General features: G+C 41.4%; 1 protein-coding gene across 1 annotated transcript in view; it reads left to right on the top strand.

The window, feature by feature from the left end:
- Positions 1 to 18,645, top strand: part of LOC118675814 (Down syndrome cell adhesion molecule-like) — a 96,828-nt gene extending 78,183 nt beyond the window's left edge. Inside the window, exons 3-5 of the mRNA XM_036348590.1 lie at positions 10,959 to 11,276; positions 18,080 to 18,226; positions 18,635 to 18,645. Of these exons, the coding sequence (XP_036204483.1) occupies positions 10,959 to 11,276; positions 18,080 to 18,226; positions 18,635 to 18,645 (476 nt within the window). The remainder of the gene's footprint in view (positions 1 to 10,958; positions 11,277 to 18,079; positions 18,227 to 18,634) is intronic.
- Positions 18,646 to 20,250: the final 1,605 nt, after the last annotated feature.

Genomic DNA, 20,250 nt, shown 5'->3' on the forward strand with positions numbered 1-20,250 from the left:
ATTCCTTATGCGAATCTGTATTCATCCCTCTTTCTCCATTAATTTGTTCTATTTTTATTCCCAAATTTTATGCTCCCAAATCCTAAGGAGTCATTTGCATTACTTGGGTTTATTCGTGTGCTTTGCTGCTTATAATCATAATCATAATTCCCACAGTGCGTTCTGCTCTTTCCAAATCACCAGCCACTTTCATGCCTTTTGAAACCTTTGAGCTTAAAGTATAAATGGCAGCGGATAGCAAACTACATACATATTACTCTTACAGGGTCTGTATTCTTCTCTGAAAATGTACACTTAACTGCCAGCAGTTTTGAGAGTGACTTTCATCCACCCAAAGGGACAGGGACTTTATCTGAAATGAATTCCCTATACACATATGGAAATGCTTCTCTGGGAGGATATTGCAAACAATACTTAGATGTTTTTTGGGTAAAACATTAACGTTTTTCTTTTTTTTTTTCCTCCAGAGATTTGTAAAACACATAGCAAAATTGAGCTCGTATTCCTTGTTGCAAAATCAGTACAAATATTGGATAAAAAAAAACCCATTCTTACTCATAGTAGCTAAAACCTCATAAATGTGTTCTTCTTACGATATCTGAGAAGTTCTTTCTCTGAGCCACTCATACTTATCCCTTGACATCTATATAATGGGATTTAGATTGTAATTGATGATGCATATGAAGTACAGTTTAAATATTATTCCTTTAAAGGAATTATGTATCTATAATGATAATATATTTTAAATATTTACTTAGTCCTTTTTGAGGGCTTCTTTGATGTACTAAGCAGGCATGATGCGCCATGAATAAGGTTAAATCATCTATATATAGGGCCCCTCTTGTAGATTACAGTATAGTGGTGTGTGTGTGTGTGTGTGTGTGTGTGTGTGTGTGTGTGTATGAGTGGCACACACACCAAAAGCTAAGAGCTGGGAAAGAATGATGCAGCAAGCCGAGAGGACATGGGGTCTAGTCTGGGAAACATAAGACCAGGAATCAACTCCAAAAAAAATTATGTTTAAGCTGAAATTCAAAGAATTAGTAGTACAGTGGGGCCTTGACTTACAAGTTTAATTCGTTCCGAGACTGAGCTCGTTAAGGAGCTCGTTAACTCAAATTATCAACTCAATGCAAAAAATCTGCGGAGAGACAGCTCGTTAGTCGGGACACTCGTAAGTCAAGACCCCACTGTATTAGGCAAAGGATGATGAAGCATCCCAGCAGAGTCCAGTATTTTTGCAGGCCATGACGTAGGGAAGGGTCTGGGGACCCAAGGCCCTGAGGAGACCAACATGGATGGAGCCTAATAACCCAACCATAGGCATGAGAGATAAGATTCGATTTTTTGTATGCACAATTTATTAACAGCAAAATACAAGAAGGCAGATTAATACTCAACAGAAAACATTGTTATCACCCCAATGGCAATTAGCACTAAAAAAGAAAGAATCCCAGTTCTCAGTGCTCTCTACTTTGATGTTCTCTTATCAGGTACATAAGCATTTAGGATGGTCATCTTGATGAATTGAAGGTTTTATTATTAGGAAGCAAGCATTCTAGTACTATTCCTTATCCTGAAATCTACTTTGATATTTATATAGCCACTCAAGCCTTTTTTAAGGTAGTGTTAGCATGGTGTAGTTTTCTATGCTTTTACTTTTAACCTATCCAATTAAAAAAATATATTTATAATGGGTTTCTTCTGGATAACATATAGTTAGGTCTTGATTTTTCATCCAGTCCTTTTTTAATTGGGGTGTTTAGGCCATTTATACTTAATGTAAACATTAATTTAGTTAGATTTAAATATAACATCTTGATAATTGTTCCTTATTTATTCCGTCTATTCTCTGATTTTTTTTCTTGTCTTGTTTCCTATTGGAGTATTTTTTAATGGTCACATTATCTACATGAATAGGTTAATATCCAAGTTTGTTTTGCTTTTGGATTTTTAAAAAGTGGTTGCTTTATGGTTTACAATATCCATTTTTTGAACTAACATGGCCTACTTTCAAATAACATTATCATACAACATTTAGTAGAAGAAACCTACAAAAGTAGATTGTCACCTAGTATTATTCATTTTCTCTCTGTGTATGTTGTAAACCCCACAATACATTATTATCATTTTTGCTTTAAATAGTAAATTGTCCTTTGAAGATTTTTTAAAATGAGGAAATGGTGTTTTTTTTTGTTTTGTTTTGTTTTTAAATATCTACCCACATACTTACTATTTTTTGACACTCTTAATTTATTTTGTGAAGTCACAGATCTCTACCTGGCATAATTTTCCTTCTACCTGAAATATTGACTTCCTTCAACATTTCTTATATTTCTGGCCTACTGTCAATGAATTCTCTTAGTTTTCGAATGTTTGAAAATTCATTATTTCTCCTTCATTTAGGAAAGATTTTGTTGGGAATAGCATTTTAGATTGGTAGATAGGTGTCCTTTTTCTTTTTAAGTAATACTTTAGTTTTTCTCTCCACTGTCTTCTAGGTTGCACTGTTTCAGATAAGTCTGCCAGCATTCATTGTCTCTCTGTGTATGATGTGTGCTTTAAAAAATCTGGCTACCCTCAAGATTTTTCTCTTTATCACTGACACTCTGCAATTTAATTCTAATGTGTCATGAATTGATTTTTTCATGTTTCTTCTGTTTTGTGTTCAATGAATTTATATTTTTTGGGGGGATTCTGGTTTTTATTACATTTTGAAAATTTTGGATATTAATTCTTGAAAAACATTGTCTGACTTCCACCTTCTTGAACTCCAAATATACATATATTTGGTCACACAATATTGTTTCATATCTCATTGATTTAATGTTTATTGTCTTTGAGCCTTTTTCTTTGTTTTACAGTTTGTATAGTTTCTATTTTTCTATTACTCTGTCTTTTGGTTCATTGATATTTTTTTCTGCAAGGTCTAAGCTGTTGTTAAGTTTACTTGCTCATTTTAAAAAATTTCATATATTTTTAATCTCAAGAAGTTTCATTTTGGCTATTTTTATATCCTTCCTTTTTTTCATCCATATGCCCCTTATTTCCTTTACTTTTTAAAATATACTGATATATTGGGAGAAAATTTATAACAGGTATTTTAATTCCAATGTCTGTTAGTTCTGTCATCTGTCATTTCTGTGTCTGTTTCTATTGAATGAATTGAATCTTGACATTAGTGCATTATTTTCCTGCTTATATCCAGTATCTTATTGGATGCCAGGTATTGTATATGTTAGATTATTTATTATTGAATTTGTTGTTTTTAATTAACTAGTATTTGTTGTGCAGTTAAGTTACTTGGGATCAATTTAATCTCTCTGGGATCCATTCTGGGATTCCCGTTAGGTGTTTTGAACACGTTGGGCCTCACTAGTGTGGTGATACCCTTTTGAGAGTTCCATCTGATACCTTATATATTAGTTCTTTCTACTTTGTCTGGCGGAGCATGAACTAGTCTCTCCCATATGAGAGCTCAGGGATTTTCCACCTGCTCCTTCATGGTGTCCCCTATCCAGCATTGGTAGTTCTCTCCCACATGTGCAAATATCAGTAAAGACTCATCAAAGGACACCTTCTTCAGATCTCTGGAGCTCCCTCTCTATGCAGCTTCCTTCTCTCTGCTCTGTAGATCTAGTGGCCTTGGCTTCCCCAAGCCTCACAGTTTATCTACTCAACTAAGAAATCCCAAGTTCTATTCGGTTTCCTTCTTTTAGGACGATGTGGAAGCTCTCTCCAGAAAGTAGCTGGGCATTAGTAGGCCCCGCCTCATTTGTTTCCTTTCATGGCTCACTGCTCTGTATTGCCTGAATGTTTAAACACAGGAGGATAAATCCAGCTCCTTTGTTGCTGTTTTTATTGTTTTATTATGGACAAAGGCAGAATTTCACATTTCTCAGTTCTATGTCATTGTGAAGTTTTATCAAATTCTTATTAAGGAGGACAGTTGCATCATTGCTTCAATGCTGAGGAATAGATATAATTATTGAAAAATATTAGCATTAAATGCACAATTGCTACATTTTTATAATCTGATTTGGAATTATTTTATAATATTTTGGAATGCTTTCTAAGTTATTATTAGACTATCCATTTATCTGCTTTCAGATTATTTGATCAAGATGACTGTAAATTTCAAGGCATTTATTCAAATACAAAAAATATTTTGGAGTCTTAGAATCAGTTAAGGATCATGCTTTCTAGTTAATGTTTGCCTAAGGCTAAGTTCTATTTCTTTTCATTTTGGAAGACCTTTATCAAAGAAGTTTATTTTACTAAGCATATCTATTTGCATATTCCTATAAAATCAAGAAAAGTCCTAAATGGCATTTCCCTTCAAAATGAATATACCCTATTTGCAAATCTAATGGTCTTAGTTCTCCTGTTTTCTGATCTCTGAAGCAATTGACACTTTTGAAAACCACCAGTTGATGTCCCCAAATGCCATCCTTTTGTTTTAAGGCATTGTTCTCTTTAGGATTGGAGCTACTGAATTTTTTCTTTATCTTTATGATGCTTCTTTCTTTTCCCATTCCTTTAAAATATGTAATTTTTACATTGAAGTATAAAATATATCCATAAAGTGTGCAACTAAATATATCACAGTGTAAAACTCAAATGAAATTCTCATCGCTGAACGCATCACTGTACCCAGCACCCAGAACAAGAAAATGAATACAGCTAGCTAGCAGCCCGAATGCCCCCTCATGCCCTTTCCATTTTCCGTGCCCCCCTCCCCAATGGGTAACCATTATTAGCATCATAGACTAGTTATTCCTATTTTTATGCTTGATATAAATGAAGTAATACAGTATGTATTCTTACTGTGTTTGATTTCCTTCAACATTATGGTTGTGGGATTCATAATATGGTTGTGTAGATTGTTCATTTTTATTGTTATATAGTGATCTGATGTGCAAATATATCACAATATATTTTTATATTTTATTATTGATGGATAGTTGAGTGATTTTCACTTTGGGGCTCTTACAAATAGTACTGCTATGAATGTACCAATGTGTCTTTTTCTGTGAGCGCATGTTGGATGAAGACCTGGGAGTTGAACTGCTGAGTCATGGGGAGTGCATCATTTCAGGTTTTATAGCTACTGGTGAACAGTTTCCCACAATGATGATCAATTTACATTCCCACCAGCAACTTACGAGGTTCCTGTTGCTCTACTAGCATATCCTTGAGACACTCAGTATATTCTCTTTGCCATTTGAGTCATTGATACGGGTGTGTAGTGGTAACTCCTTGTGCTTTTAATTTGCATTTCCCTGATGGCAGTGACATTGAGTGCTTTTCCATGTGCTTATTGATCACTTATATATTGGCCTTTGGAAAGTGACTGCCCGAGTCTTTTGCCCATTTTTTATTAGAATATCTTTTTTTTCTTATTGACTTGCAGGAGTTCATTATGTTTTTGGGGTGCAATCCTTGGCCAGATATTTTTTGCTTGACTTTTACCTATTAACTGTCCCCGAGAATCCATCTCTGGGCTTTGTGTCTCCTTGTTCTTTACTTTCTTCTTGGTGTATTTCACCCAGTGATGGCCTTCAGCTTCCCTTATGTTCAGGCTCTCTCTGGGGCCTTGGACCCCTATTCCCGACTTCTTAGTGGGAGACCCAAGAACAGTGTCCCCTTAACCTGAGTAAAACTGGCATAGCTGTTTCCTCTGCCCAATCAGCTCTCCCTGTATGTTCTCTGTTTTTATTCATGGTGTAGCTGTGTAGTCAGGTATACAAGCTATTAAATTAGGATAATGGTTTTTTCCTTGTCCTCGCTCTCATCACTTTTATACCCCTGACTACAAATTCTGGTGGGATCATAGCAGACATAGCTATGTAGTTAGGCTTTCTCCTTCCTTCACATCATCAGTGCCCAGAGGGTCTAGGCCAGTGGTCAGCAATCTGCGGCTTGGCAAACCGCGGCTCGCGAGCCACATGCGGCTCTTTGGCACCTTGAGTGTGGCTCTTCCACAAAATACCGGCTCTTCCAGAAAATACCGACTTCTGTGCATGGGCCACGAAGTTTCAACCGCACTGTACATGCGCACCCGCACGTGGGATTTTGTGGAAGAGCCACACTCAAGGGGCCAAAGAGCTGCATGTGGCTCGCGAGCCGCGGTTTGCCGACCATGGGTCTAGGCCAGCCACAGCAGCCCATCTGACTTCCTTCCTGTAGTCTTCACTCCTCACGCGCCCAGTAGTTCCTTTGTAAAACTGTAATCTGGGAAATTGCTTGTTCTGTCTCAAAATGTTCATTGCCTCCCTATTTTTAAAAATAACTTTATTGAGAGAATTTATGTTCAACAAAATTCACTCATTTGAACAATTCATTGGTTTTTAGTAAATTTTCAGGTATATACATTCTTCACCACAGTTGAGTTCAGAACATTTTAATCATCTCAAAAGGAATCTTTTCATACTTTAGTTATCCTTCCCCTGCCCTCTCACCCTCACCTCTAGCCCTAAGTAAACCAGGCATCCACTTTCCGTCTTCGTAGGGTTTCCTCTTCTGGAAATTTTATATGGATGTGATCATATAGGATGTATTTTTTATGATTAGCTTTCTTTTGGCTTAGCAGAAGGTTATCAAGGGTCAGTCATATTGAAAGCATGTATCACTATTTCATTTCTCTTTTGCTGATCAACATCCCATTGTGTGGATATACCAGATTTTGTTTATCCATTTTTCATTTGATGGATAAACTTGGACAGTGTGCACATTTGGTGATCATAAAGTTCTTGTGTGGACACACATCCTTTTCTCTGAGGTATATCCCTGTGCATGGGACTCCCCGCAGCCTGCAGAATAAAGCACCTGCTTTTTGCATGCGATTTGACACCCTTATGATCTAGACTTGACAATGAGCGTGTGAAATGTAAGCTCCGTGGCTGTTGGTGTGTCCCAGGTCTTGGCCCAGTGCCTGGTAATTAGTAGTTGCTGAGTAATGACACATGGAATAAATGAGTGCGTATAAGAACCTCAAGCTCCTTCTCCCAATGTGTGCATCACTGTTAGATCTGCCCTGAGGTCCCTGTGATCCAGTATCTTCTCACTTCTCTCCTTCCTGGGACAACTCCGTATCCTAACATATTTTTTTTCTAAGATATATTTTATTGATTTTTTGCAGAGAGGAAGGGGGAGGAATAGAGAGTTAGAAACATCAATGAGAGAGAAACATCAATCAGCTGCCTCTTGCACACCCCCTACTGGGGATGTGCCCGCAACCAAGGTACATGCCCTTGACTGGAATCGAACCTGGGCCCCTTCAGTCCGCAGGCCGACGCTCTATCCACTGAGTCAAACTGGTTAGGGTCCTGTGCTAACATTTTTATGCCCTCTGCCTAGAATCTACTTCCCCTCGGACCTGGAAAGCTTTCCTCCTTGTCCCCAGATGGGGTTAGCGTCTGTCACTTAGGCTCCCATACCATGTTGAGAATAATTCTGTATCAATACACAGCCAACGAATTATCATCGATCTTTTGCCAGCCACGGCGCCCCTGCGACCAGACATTCCTTGAGAGCAGTACCATGACTCATGCACATTTGCGTTACTGGGACTTGCACAGGGCCCGGTACTTGCCAAGTGCCCAGTAGAGATGGTTGCACGAATGAATGATCGTGTCCTCGCTTCCTGTACCCTCTCCGCCTCGTCTCTTCTGTGCACCATATTTGAATTTTAAAGAAAGCAATATTGACTTGTTTTTCCTTTCAGCCTAACATTCTTCTTCCTGTTGTCACTGGAGCTTTGGTTGTGCCATCTGTTGTAACGATATAAAACACGGAGAACTCTGCCAACTCTGCGTAATCCTCCAGCCCCTCCTCCGCGTCCCAGTGCCCACACCCCAGGACGGTAGACCTGAGTCAGACAGCGGGTCATGCCAGTGTTTCCGCTGGCTTTCTCTTGTGAAATGGCAGTTACGCTAAGGAACTTTCACACACACATAACGCACATCCAGATTGCCTGCACTTCCTGGGGGTAGCAAATGCGACTGTATTTAAAGTGTGCATGGCGCTCCGTACAACGAAGTGCTATTATTTAAGCAGATGGATGGTCCCTTAGATGGAAGAAACAAAAGCTGTTGGGATATAGTTTGATTTTTGTATGATTTTTTCTTTTCTTTTTTTTGCCTGTGGCCAAATGATGTGTATCTTAGAGAATGAGTTTATGTTCCATTATTAAACCCAATGGTGTGAAATAGAAAGACTAACATGAAATACCTTTAAAAAATGTCAGGAGAAGTGATGGTAATCCCCATAGGTTAATTATCTTTTTAACTATTAGGATTAAACATGTATTTTGCATTTTTCTCATCATAGTCATTTAAGTACTTTCACAAGCTGGCTCTTGGAATGTGGTTTACAATAGGAAACGTTTAATTTTGGAAATATACATTTAATTTTGGAAATATATCTTATATACATTCACATTTTTCAAGCCTCATTCTTAACAGGGCTACTTTTAAAACTATATCTATATATCTATATCTATATATTTATTGATTTCACAAAGTAAGGGAGAGAGAGAAACATCAATGATGAGAGATAATCATTGATCAGGTGCCTCCTGCACGCCCCACATGGGACAGAGCCCGCCACCTGAGCTTGTGACCTGACCGGGAATCAAACTGACCTCCTGGTTCATAAGTCGACACTCAGCCACGTGTGTCCTGGCCGGGCAACAGGACTACTTTTATGATATAAAAGAATAAATTCAAATATATTCAGTTGACAGAAGAGTAATGTGGAAGGGAAAAGAAAAAGAATCTGGTGGAATTAATTAGCCCTGACGAGTGACAGTTATCTTGTTCCTAACCGTGTGTTTGGGGTGATGTCAGTTTCCTAGAAAACTCACATATAAAATCGCAACCGTGCTTCCGATCTGAACCAACCTCTTAATTTTCATATTCTGCTTTGTGGAGCATTGCTAACAACGTTAGTTATTGTTGGAGGAGGAAACTACCAGTTACTGCTTGTGGCACACCCTGTCTTCTCTTTGAGTAAATCTACTACTACTTTTATAAAGTGCATTTTTCTCCACCATCTTTGGACAAATGGTGGCCCCTCTGCTTCCCCAGCTCTGAGTCAGCCCCGGCCTCAGGAGGCAAACTCCTGGTCAGTGCAGGAGAGAGACCAGGAGAAAGCCGGGGGGTGTGCAGGTAAGACACCGTATCTAGAGGATTCTAAAGCTCATGCACTCTGCTTCCCTCAAGATTTGGCTTTGCAGAACAAGGCAGCCATATCATGAAATGAAATATTCATCAGAAAGATGATTTTTTTTAACGTCTTAGTCCTGAATTCTGGGTCAAGCGATAACCCCTCTGAATCTGCAAATTATCTTCCTGAGGGAGGAGCCCACACTCAGCTGGCAGAACTGTTCACGGAGTAAATGCAGTGACACCTCTGGCCTCCCAGCTTTGCCTGCTCCGCCATCGGTGCTCAGTGAACGTTCTCCCCGTGGCTCCCAGTGAGGTGAATTCCACGTCTCTAGGGCACCTTTGTCATCCTGTGAAGATGTGATTGGGTGTGCACTCGTTTTTAGAAAATCATAAAAACACAGATGTCTGTGAAACAGGTCTTTGTGGCATTTATAAATATTCTGTCTAATTTGGGGGTCCTCGATGTTGAGTTTTTTTCTTCACATAAATGACACTCTGTACCTATGTGTTGCTGAGTGCAATGCGGGTGCTCAATAAATACGTTAAAAAGCCAAATGTGTGTGAACAGGTTTGCAGACAGCAATTAAAACAGAACCACCTACATAACCAAGATCAGGAAAATAGTCTGGGAAACCATGTTACATAAAATGTGCATCCACTAATATTTACTTGTGAAGTGCATCTAGGAAGATGAAATGTATATGAAATAGTGTTAAGAGAATGAAGCAGTCTATAACAATTGCATATTTTATGTATGCACATTATGGCATAGTATAATTACATAAGTAAGAAATGTAGTATAATTATAGAGGTAAGAAATGCAGATGGACCAGAAGAGGAAATATAAAAATTTAAACAAAAACTGCCATAATTTGATGGAATTAAAGGATGCCTTCGTCAAAGTTCTCTTTATTATGGCTACATAGTTTCAATTAAAAAACGCATTGTTGATGGGACACTATTTTCAGAAAACCAGTTTTGCTTTTTAAAATGCTTTGCATATGATCTTCAATTTTAATTTAAAAAATGGTGACTAATTTCATTCAAAATTAGCCCTCAGCGTAACTACCCACCAGCATGATCTGATCCTAGCACCTGGATCTGGTCACGCCTTCACTTAGCTTCTCCTTACTCAGCACGTGACTGGATGTTGGCTTCTCTGCCCAGGTAACAGTGTCAGCAGATCAGTGCATTGTTCTCATGGGGCGTATGTTCCAGAGGGAGACAGATCAAAAATGAATACAAAATGCATAATGTCAATTCTGAGAGTGGTCTGTGCGATGAAGATAGATCAGGGCACAGGGCGTGGAGCTGAAGAGTAAACTTCAGTTAAGACCTGGGAAACTTCTGTGTGTGTAAAAACATGAAAGGAGGATGGACCTTACTTTTTAAAAAAAATAAATGTTTATTGATTTCAGAGAGGATGGGTGAGGGAGAGAGAGATAGAAACATCAATGATGAGAGAGGGTCATTGATTGGCTGCCTCCTGCACCCCCCACACTGGGGTTGAGCCCTCAACCCTGGCATATGCCCTGATGGGGAATCAAACCGTGACCTCCTGGTTCATAGGTCAACACTCAACCTCTGAGCCACATCAGCTGGGATGGAGCCTCCTTTTCAGTACAGCCTCTCTGTCTGTAGTAGGTTGGGTAATTTTGAATTATTTAGTTTTAGTCGAACCCTGCAATTATGTGTCAAAATACCATCCCGCCCTGCCCCGGGGCCAGGCTGACTGAAAGTCAGGTTCTGGAGCGTTAACTGACCAATCCTTGTGTTGTTGTCTTCCAGTTTTCAGTGAGGACCTCCACTCCAGCCTCTACTTTGTCAATGCATCTGTGCAAGAGGTAGTGTTCGCGAGCACCACGGGGACCCTGGTGCCCTGCCCGGCTGCAGGCATCCCTCCTGTGTCTCTCAGATGGTACCTGGCGACAGGCGAGGAGATCTACGATGTCCCCGGGATCCGCCACGTCCACCCCAACGGCACTCTCCAAATTTTCCCCTTCCCTCCTTCGAGCTTTAGTACCTTAATCCATGACAATACTTACTATTGCACAGCTGAGAATCCTTCAGGGAAAATTAGAAGTCAGGATGTCCACATCAAGGCTGGTGAGTAGAGTGGATTCCTTCTTGCCTGCGGGGTTGGGGGCGGGTGGCAAACATTCCCAGCCATCAGCTGGGAGTCGGCGAACACCCTGTCACCAGTCCCTCCTCTGAGCGTGTCTCTCGACTGGATTTCCAGGTGCCTGACATTGTTGGGGAAAAACGTGGAAATGGTTGGTTCTCATCCTCAGTGAAACAAATATGCAGATGCTTGTCAATACTCCCCTTTCGCCTTTTTCTTGCTGAGGTGTTTTTATTTTCATTCCACATTTTTTACCGCATTTGAACAACATGCAAAAAAAAAAGCTCCGTGCATTTGTAAACTCTTAAGACTCTGTCCTTGTAAATCCTTGAACACTGGGAAGCTGGGGGAATCCAGCCTGTCTCTGTGAAGGCCAAGTTCTTCAGCGGAAGAGCCGAGGGGAAGATGAAGGGTGTTGGTGGGGCCTGCGATCTGGTAGCTTTGCATATGATCTTCAATTTGGAGGGAAGTTCATTAAAATGTCCAAGTACAAAATAAGAAAGTTTACAATGCAATGCTTGGGTCAATTTGAATGTATTCACTCAGCAAATATTTCCTTGCGCTTCTGTTATGGTTCCGGCACTTTGCCAGGTGCACGGAGTAGATGTGAGAAAAGAAATGGTACCTACTCTCATGGAACTCTCGTCCTAATGGGGGAGTCAGACATGGACAAAGAAAGAACGCTGGGTCAACACTGACAATGGAAAGGGCCTCTGTTCCAGGCACTGTGATATTTGCTGGGGATTTTGTGAAAAACTCAGGAGAGAAAACAAACATACCATGAGCTGAGAACCAGCGAACGCTCAATTGGAGACTGCTGGTGCCTTCTTTCAGATGCCAGAGCCTCTCTTGCCGGGTTTCAGAGTGTCTTACATGCTGGAAGCAAAAGCTGGACTCAGTGACATTAAGTTGGTAAGGTCTAAACCAGTGATGGCGAACCTATGACTCGTGTGTCAGAGGTGACACGCGAACTCATTTTTTTGGTTTATTTTTCTTTGTTAAATGGCATTTAAATATATAAAATAAATATCAAAAATATAAGTCTTTGTTTTACTATGGTTGAAAATATCAAAAAATTTCTATAGGTGACACGGCACCAGAGTTAAGTTAGGGTTTTTCAAAAGGCTGACACGCCGAGCTCAAAAGGTTCGCCATCACTGGTCTAAACCATACCCCAAATTTATTGCATTTTGACTAATGGATATTCTGACTCGCAGTTCCAGTGCCTCCAACCCAGTGTGCTTGCTTTCGGTCCCCCTCTTTGCCCCTTTCCTCCCCACACTCTTCCCAGAGGTGGGCAGTGGAGGGAGCAGGCAGGAGGCAGAGGAGAGAAGGCCCGGGACGGAGCTGGAATAAAACCACTGCAGTGGTGTGTACTGTGAGTGAAGCAGACTCCGTCTCACAGTCTTGCATTTAATGTGAAATAAAAAAGGCGCTGTTAACGTTTTTTACTGTGTCATGTGTTACTGGAATGTTGTCAATGGATAAACATTGGTTTATTGAATTGGTTTGTTCCTTTTAACATCATAATGTGTGTTTTTCTAAAATTGCCATCGCTGCAAGTCAACTCAGGAATATGGCCTCTGATTCGCAGACTTTAAAAGTTATCCAGCCAGGACACAGTGTGTCATTCTAACGATTTAACAAAACCCTGAAAAACAAACGCACAGCTAGACTCCAGTTAGCAAACAGCGTTTTAATGTGTTTTTTTTTAAGCCTAGCCTTTTAAATACTGGGAGATGACTCAATATAATGGCAGGGCAAAGCGAACGTGACTTTGACTGTTGTCTTCTGCCCGGGGAGCGGGACAGCGGCTTGGGCATCCGCTGTGGCAGGCGAGGAGGCCTTGCCTGAAGACATCACAGCATGAGCCGCTTCCCAGTCCCGCGCGTGGTCTCCTGGACATGAGCCCTGGCGTCAGACTGCCACCGTCCCACCAGCCGTCATTTCCCAGCTGCGTTTTCATTTCCAGGACAAGCTCCTGAACGCCAAGACTTGCACAGAAATGCACTTAAGAAAGGAAGAAGATGGGCTTTCACCAAGAGAGGTGAAAAACTGATGTCCCGAATAAATAAAACAAGCACGTGAAATTCGCGTAGGGACCTCCAAATCAGGCGGCAGGGGACTTGAGTAATGCCTTCTACCTGGAAGGCTGAAAAAAACTCAGTGTGTCATAAAAAAACATATTCATAGGCTACAAAGACAAACTCCCAGAAAAACCTGGAACTTCAAACAGCTGTGCTTGTATGTGTGAATCTGCTATTTCTGCCTCAAGTTTCCGGTCAGATAAAGGAACTACATGCTTACTGCGGCTTTAACTGCTGTTTTCTGGGTTTGTTGTAGAACTGGTTGCTTCTGCAGGGCAGAGGGAACGGGGAGGGGTGGGGATGCCATCGCCTGGCCTGGCACCTGTGCCACCTTCCACGTAGTTACGCAGTTGCTGTCCACGTGCTGGTTTTCCTGACGCCAGGAGCCCAGCACCCACACCTCTGCTGCGTCCGTTCGGACTTACACGACAGACAGTCACATTGCCCCAAAGAAATGTCTCTTCTCCTTTAATTTACTTCTTATGAGCACATCCTGGTTGTGATAATTTTTAGATTGCTTAGTGGATGCCTGAAAGGCTGGTTCCCCATTTTTGCGTTGATGCTGGTGCAGAGCTGGGCAGCTGGGCAGGAGGGCAGTGGGGGGCTGTGTGATGCCCAGTGCCGACTGTCCTGCAGGCTTGTGTAGAATGAGCACTCACTCCTGGGCATCCCCCAGTGCAGCAGGCCATCTAAAGCTCCCTTGACATTGGCACAGGGGTTTCCCTGGAAGAACCCATTGGGTAAAATGGCCTATACCCTCTCCCGTGGCGGTACAGAACATTCGTATTCTTACTAGTTAATAGCGAGTTGACCCAGGTCTGAGTGCCAAGGGACGAGGAAAAGGTCACCCATGCTGCCTCATTAAGCAGCAATCTTAGTTTTCCTGTAAATAAAACACGTTCTGGCCTCTTTGTCCTAGGGACTGGAACGAGTAGGCCACTTGCACTGGTCTGTCCCTTGCCTGTGCTGTGCTCACTGCTTAGCGAGGTCATCTGCTGTGTGACCAGGGGCAAGTCCAACCCTCGCCATGCCTTTTCCTTAGTGAGCTGTGGTGAAGGGCATTTGACTGGACTTCTGGTTACGGCCAAGATGGAGAAGCAAGGGCTGCATCTTCCCTTCTTTCTGCAGCAGCAACCCTCACACACAGACAAAATATACCCAGCGCCAGCTTCCCAGCCTGGCCACCCCAGGGTGCAGGGAAGTGATCCTGGAGAAACTGGAATAAAGCAGCTGAGCCCTATGATTGCCCCAGTTTATCACCTTAAGTTTCCAGATGCAGGACACAAAAACCTGCAGATGAATCTTTTTTTAAAATATATTTTTATTGATTTCAGAGAGGAAGGGAGAGGGAGAGAGAGAGAGAGAAACATCAGTGAGAGAGAATCATTGATTGGCTGACTTCTGCACGGCCCCTGGGGTTTGAGCCTGCAACCTGGGCATGTGCCCTTGACTGGAATCGAACCTGGGACCCTTCAGGCCACAGGCTGACTCTCCACTGGGCCAAATCGGCTAGGGCTGAATCTTTTTTTTAAAATTCTCATCCACGGACATGTTTATTGAATTTTAGAAAAAGGAAGGGGGAGAGAGAAACATCGATGTGAGAGAGACCATTTTGATTAGTTGCCTCCCATACATACCCTTACCAGGCATCAAACCCACAACCTGACTGGGATCAAACCTGCAACCTTTTAGTGGATGGGGTGATGCTCCAACCAGCTGAGCCACCTGGCCAGGGTACCTGCACATGGATTTTTATAACAGCTTTTTTCATAATTACTAAAAATTGGAAGCAACAAAGATGCCCTTCTGTATGTGAATGGATAATGACGAAGACCCCCTCCTTGAGTAAATTTCTGTCAGGCTCGTCTGAGCCCTCTTCTCAACTAGTTTGACCTTCCGTGTCTATTCTCCCTGAGCCCAGTTTCAGCACGAGTCCTGCGAAGTCATCCCCCACCTCTGATATTTGCTATTTGATCACTGTTAACATCTGATCGAGCTCCTCCTCTCACCTGTGATGTGTAAGTGTTCAGCCCACATTGAACAAGACTCCCTACCCTTGATGTCGCCTCTTAGTAATTTCCACCCACTGACCCCCTTGCTTTGTGGTTGGCTCTCTATGTTCACTTGTTCTTGCTGTATATACAGTTGAGCAAAATTTATCTCCCAGTTGAAATAATCATGACTCCTCTTGCAAAATTCTTAAAGTGTCTTTCTTTACATTTTAACAAGAATATTTCTTAACAATAAACTGGTATATCCATCCAAACAATGGATATTACTCATTGATAGAAATAAACTATCAAGCCGTGAAGAGACATAGAGGAACCTTAAATGCATGTTACTAAGTGAAAGAAGCCAATCTGAGAAGGCCACATACTGTATAAATCCAAAGGTATGACATTCTGGAAAAGGCAAAACTATGGCAAGGTAGAAAGATTAGTGGTCGCCAAGGGTTGTGGGGCAAACAGGACATTTATGGGAGAGTGAAATTATTCCAGATGATGCCTTAGCGATGAATACATGACATTATTCATAGTCCTGTCTAACAGAGTGAACCTTAATGTAAACTATGGATTTCAGCTGATAAGAATGTATAAATATTTATTAATTATAAAAATGTATCACACTAATTGAGAGGCTTATAATGAGAACTGTAGGGGTGGCGAGGGAGAGCGTATGGGAACTCTTTGTACTTTCTGTGAAAGTTTCTGTAAACCTAAAACTGATCGAAAAAAAAAAAAGTTTATTCCAAAAACTTGAAAAATACGCTTACTATACAAATAAGCTTACTATACAAATAGACTCCCCAAAGAAATGGATGATAAAACAAAAAAGAAGTTAAAATACTGGTCAAAATGTTCAAAATTTGAGGAAAACTGTAAATCTACAGATCCCACGGGCCCAGGAAACCTAAGCATAAACTACATGAAGAAAAACACACCAGGGTGCATCAGAAGACATTGCGTGGGACCAATGAGAAAGAGAGGACATTAAAAACAGCCAGAGAAAGGGACCCATCACACATAGGGGGACAAAGGGAAAGATGACGACAGACTCCCTCAGAATCAGTGTGAGAACACGGTGAGGCTGCACCTCTGAAGTCCTGGAAGAAAAGGGTCTGTGAATCCAGAAATCTGCACGCAGGAATCTTGCAAAAATAAAGGTGAAATATAGGCGTTCGGCACACAAAATCTGAAAGACTTGCACTATGAGACATCTTTAGAAAAAATGTCCTGCAATCAGAAGAAATGACACCTGATGGAGGATACTCAAAGAAGAATAATAAAAAAAGTAACTACATGGGTAAATAAACCCCATTTTACATTTAAAATCCTTAAAAAAATAATTGAACAAAATAATAGCAGTGTCTTGTGGGGATTGTAACATATGTACAAATAAAATGAGGATGGTAGCATTAAGGCCTGGAGTAGACAGAGAAGTACAATGTTTTAGGGTTCTCTTATTGTATGGGAAGTAGTATAGCATCACCTGAATATAAATGATGGTGTTACAGATGGATACTACAAAAAGCAACCCCTGAAATAACCATACAGGGAGTTATGGCTAGCAAACCAACAAAGTAGAAACAATGGACTCATTAAAAAGTAACCCAAAACAAAGAAGAAGAGAAAAAAGGAAGCGAAAACAAGGTGGCATTATTTACCTCTGCCCAAGAGGACAGTTCCCTTTTGAAACCATTCCTATGTTTGTTGATATGTTAATTTTTTGAAATTAATTTCATGCTAGTTTTCTTGCCACATATTTTCCAATAAATGACTGAAATTTTAAGAGATCTGGATATCTTAGAAAGTCAAAGATTTATGAAATCCAGACCGTGAAGATCTTCCTGTACCAGCACCTTTGTTTCAAATCGGAGGACAATGAAGCACTCCGGAAGTAAGCCCTTCCCATGTTTACGGAGCTGGCGTGAGGGATAATGTTTGTGAGACCCATGGATGTCTCCTTGCCCTGGACACAGAGGTCTTCCACGGACATGGCGTGGATTTGTGTAGCTGTCCCCGAGCCTGTCCTGAGTGCTTTATCCACAAAATCAGGCCATTACGACCACCCCTTGTGGTAGATGTTTTCATCTAAATCCCTATTATATAGCCGGCAAGAGTGGTAGGGCTCAAATTTGAACCCAGACGCTTCATTCATGGAAGTCGCTTTGAGCACTTTCTGGGATAGTCCTATTGCTGTGGGTTCGGGCAGGCTCCCTCATAGCGTCCTTCCCTCCATGATGGGCAGCAGGATCATTGTTTCCCAAACTGCTTTGCAACTGTCATTAAAATGCCTCTCATGAAGAGTTCTTTGTTGTGTAGTTTGCAAGCATTTCCAGGAGAGGTTGCCTTTCTTGGATTTTAAAATTCTCTTTATAGTCTGAAATGTTTTTCTTGGTCCTCAGAGGACACGGAGAGCCGTTCTCTATCATCATGACTCCACTTAGAAGCTACTTCCCACATGGAGCTGCCTTTGGGGGAGATGAACGCTGTTTAGGTGTACCCTTGCCCTTTCGTATTTGGGGAGCTTATTGGTAATGAATGAAAGTCCTTAAGACGTGAAATGTAGATTATTTAAAATTTCCCCCCATAAATGTCTCTGATGCAGTTCCTATCCATGGGATACAGTGTCTACATCCAGGTGAGACGCTCTCAGAAGGAGGTCGCCTCTGTGTTACCGGTCCCCTTCCTGTCTTGCAGTTTTACGGGAGCCCTATACAGTCCGTGTGGAGGACCAGAAAACCATGAGAGGCAATGTCGCGGTCTTCAAGTGCATTATCCCCTCCTCGGTGGAGGCGTACATCACCGTCGTCTCATGGGAGAAAGACACTGTTTCACTCATCTCAGGTAGGCTCCCGCCTCCAGGCGAGCGCGTCAGGCCACCTTCTCACAGGGTGTGCCACACATCGAGTCGGGCCTCTTCCCAGGCGTTCATCGTAGTCGAGAACTAGTGTCCTAAAGATGATGCTATTTCATGAGTAAATGGTGGCATCAACGTTTCATCTTGGTTTACGTGGCTCGAATCAGATATTCTTCAGTGATTGACTGAATGGGTCAAAATTAGCTACTTACCCGATACGCTATAGCTGGTGTTTTACTTTTATCAGGAAATTGTGTTTTTATTTATGCAGCTGGAAAGAGGGAGGTAGGATTATCCTGTCTGTGAGGGGCCTTGGTGGTACATTGAGGACGAATCTGAAACTGAAAACTAGAAAATGAAGCTCTGATTTTCTGCCGTTTTGACCCTTTCGGAAGTCTTTGAGTGATGAGGTGTCTCTGGCCTCGTTCTTGAAGACTCTAGCTAGCATATCTATTCAGCACTGAAATATGTCTATTTGTATATAAGTAATTTCTTGGCTTATTTTGGTGTCCACCAATGAGACAATGGAAATCTGGCTGCTAAGAAGGAGGGGTACTTCTTCCATGGCAGCTTTTGAGTTGAGTCCTTGCTCCTCACTACTTACCTGGAAAGGCCATGTGGGCACGAGCCTCAGTTTCCTGGTTTGCACATGGTTGGATGATGACTGTTGGCTGCTTTTGGCAAACAGCTGTGTTGGGCACTGAATGTGGTACAATGGGTTATAAACAATTGCTTTCCTTTATGTCATGTATGTGTATGCACGTTCGCGCACATGCGTTTGAATGCAATCCTTGAGTACTGTCAACACTTTGACAATTTACAGAGAGAAGAAATTGGAACTAAACTCTCATGGTGACAAAGCATTTCTGTTTATCAGTTTATTGGCCCACTAGACAATATAGGTTACTATTTAAGAACAATGAAAAAAATCATCAAACCATTAAAAAGTCCAAATCAAAAATTAAATCTTTGGCCTTTAAGGTATATCACAGTAAACTAGGATGTAATGGATGTTTCAGCACTTCCTAATATCATCTTTACAGTGAATTTGAAGTCCCTCGCACGTTTATTGAACAATAAATGTTGATGCATCATCCTATTTGTTAGAGTATGACAGACATACTATGCTTAAGAACTGAAAACTATTGCAATAATCAGGATAGATACTCACCTGTGCACTTCTAGTTGCTAATTTTGATTGTTAATGGTTTTAATTGCTTCTCCTTAGAGGTTGTTTTGGTTTCTTGGAGGCAGATGGAGAGATTATATGTAATAAGTTCATCTGGCTGAGCCCAGAGTCAGATCATGTGGGTTCAGGGAGGGGGAGAGTTTGGGCAATATTTGCAATCTCCCACACTTGGGGGTCGATGCTGATGGAGGCTCCACCATCTGATAAGAGCCATCTAACAACATCAGGGTCTGCCCTGGAGGGGCAAGGGAGCAGGGAGAATGCAAACTGCCTCTACCTGCTTCCCCATCAGTGGTTCTCAACCTTCTGGCCCTTTAAATACAGCTCCTCATGTTGTGACCCAACCATAAAATTATTTTCATTGCTACTTCATAACTGTAATGTTGCTACTGTTATGAATCGTCATGTAAATATCTGATATGCAGGATGGTCTTAGGCGACCCCTATGAAAGGGTCGTTCGACCGCCAAAGGGGTCGCGACCCACACGTTGAGAACCGCTGTTCTACATGGAGGTGACACACATCATTTCTATTCGTATTTAAGTGGGCGAAGCAAGTCCCATGGTCATTCCTGACTTCAGTGGGACATGTTCCTGGAAGGAGCGAATACCTGGAAATCTGGGTGAGAAATCAAAGTATTCACCATGAGGTTTTACATACCTAGATAGCTATCTACGGATAGATCTTTTATAGGTTTTGTGTCGGTTTTATAATATAATGTGTGTGTTCATATGTTTCCCAAACACCTGGAGTTAGTGCTGCACACGTATGCAGGTTCTGTCCTTTTGCAATCTATGTGAATACACTCTTTTTTCTTTAAAC

The sequence above is a fragment of the Myotis myotis genome, unplaced genomic scaffold (genome assembly GCF_014108235.1).
Source record: "Myotis myotis isolate mMyoMyo1 unplaced genomic scaffold, mMyoMyo1.p scaffold_m19_p_2, whole genome shotgun sequence".
NCBI lineage: Eukaryota > Metazoa > Chordata > Mammalia > Chiroptera > Vespertilionidae > Myotis > Myotis myotis.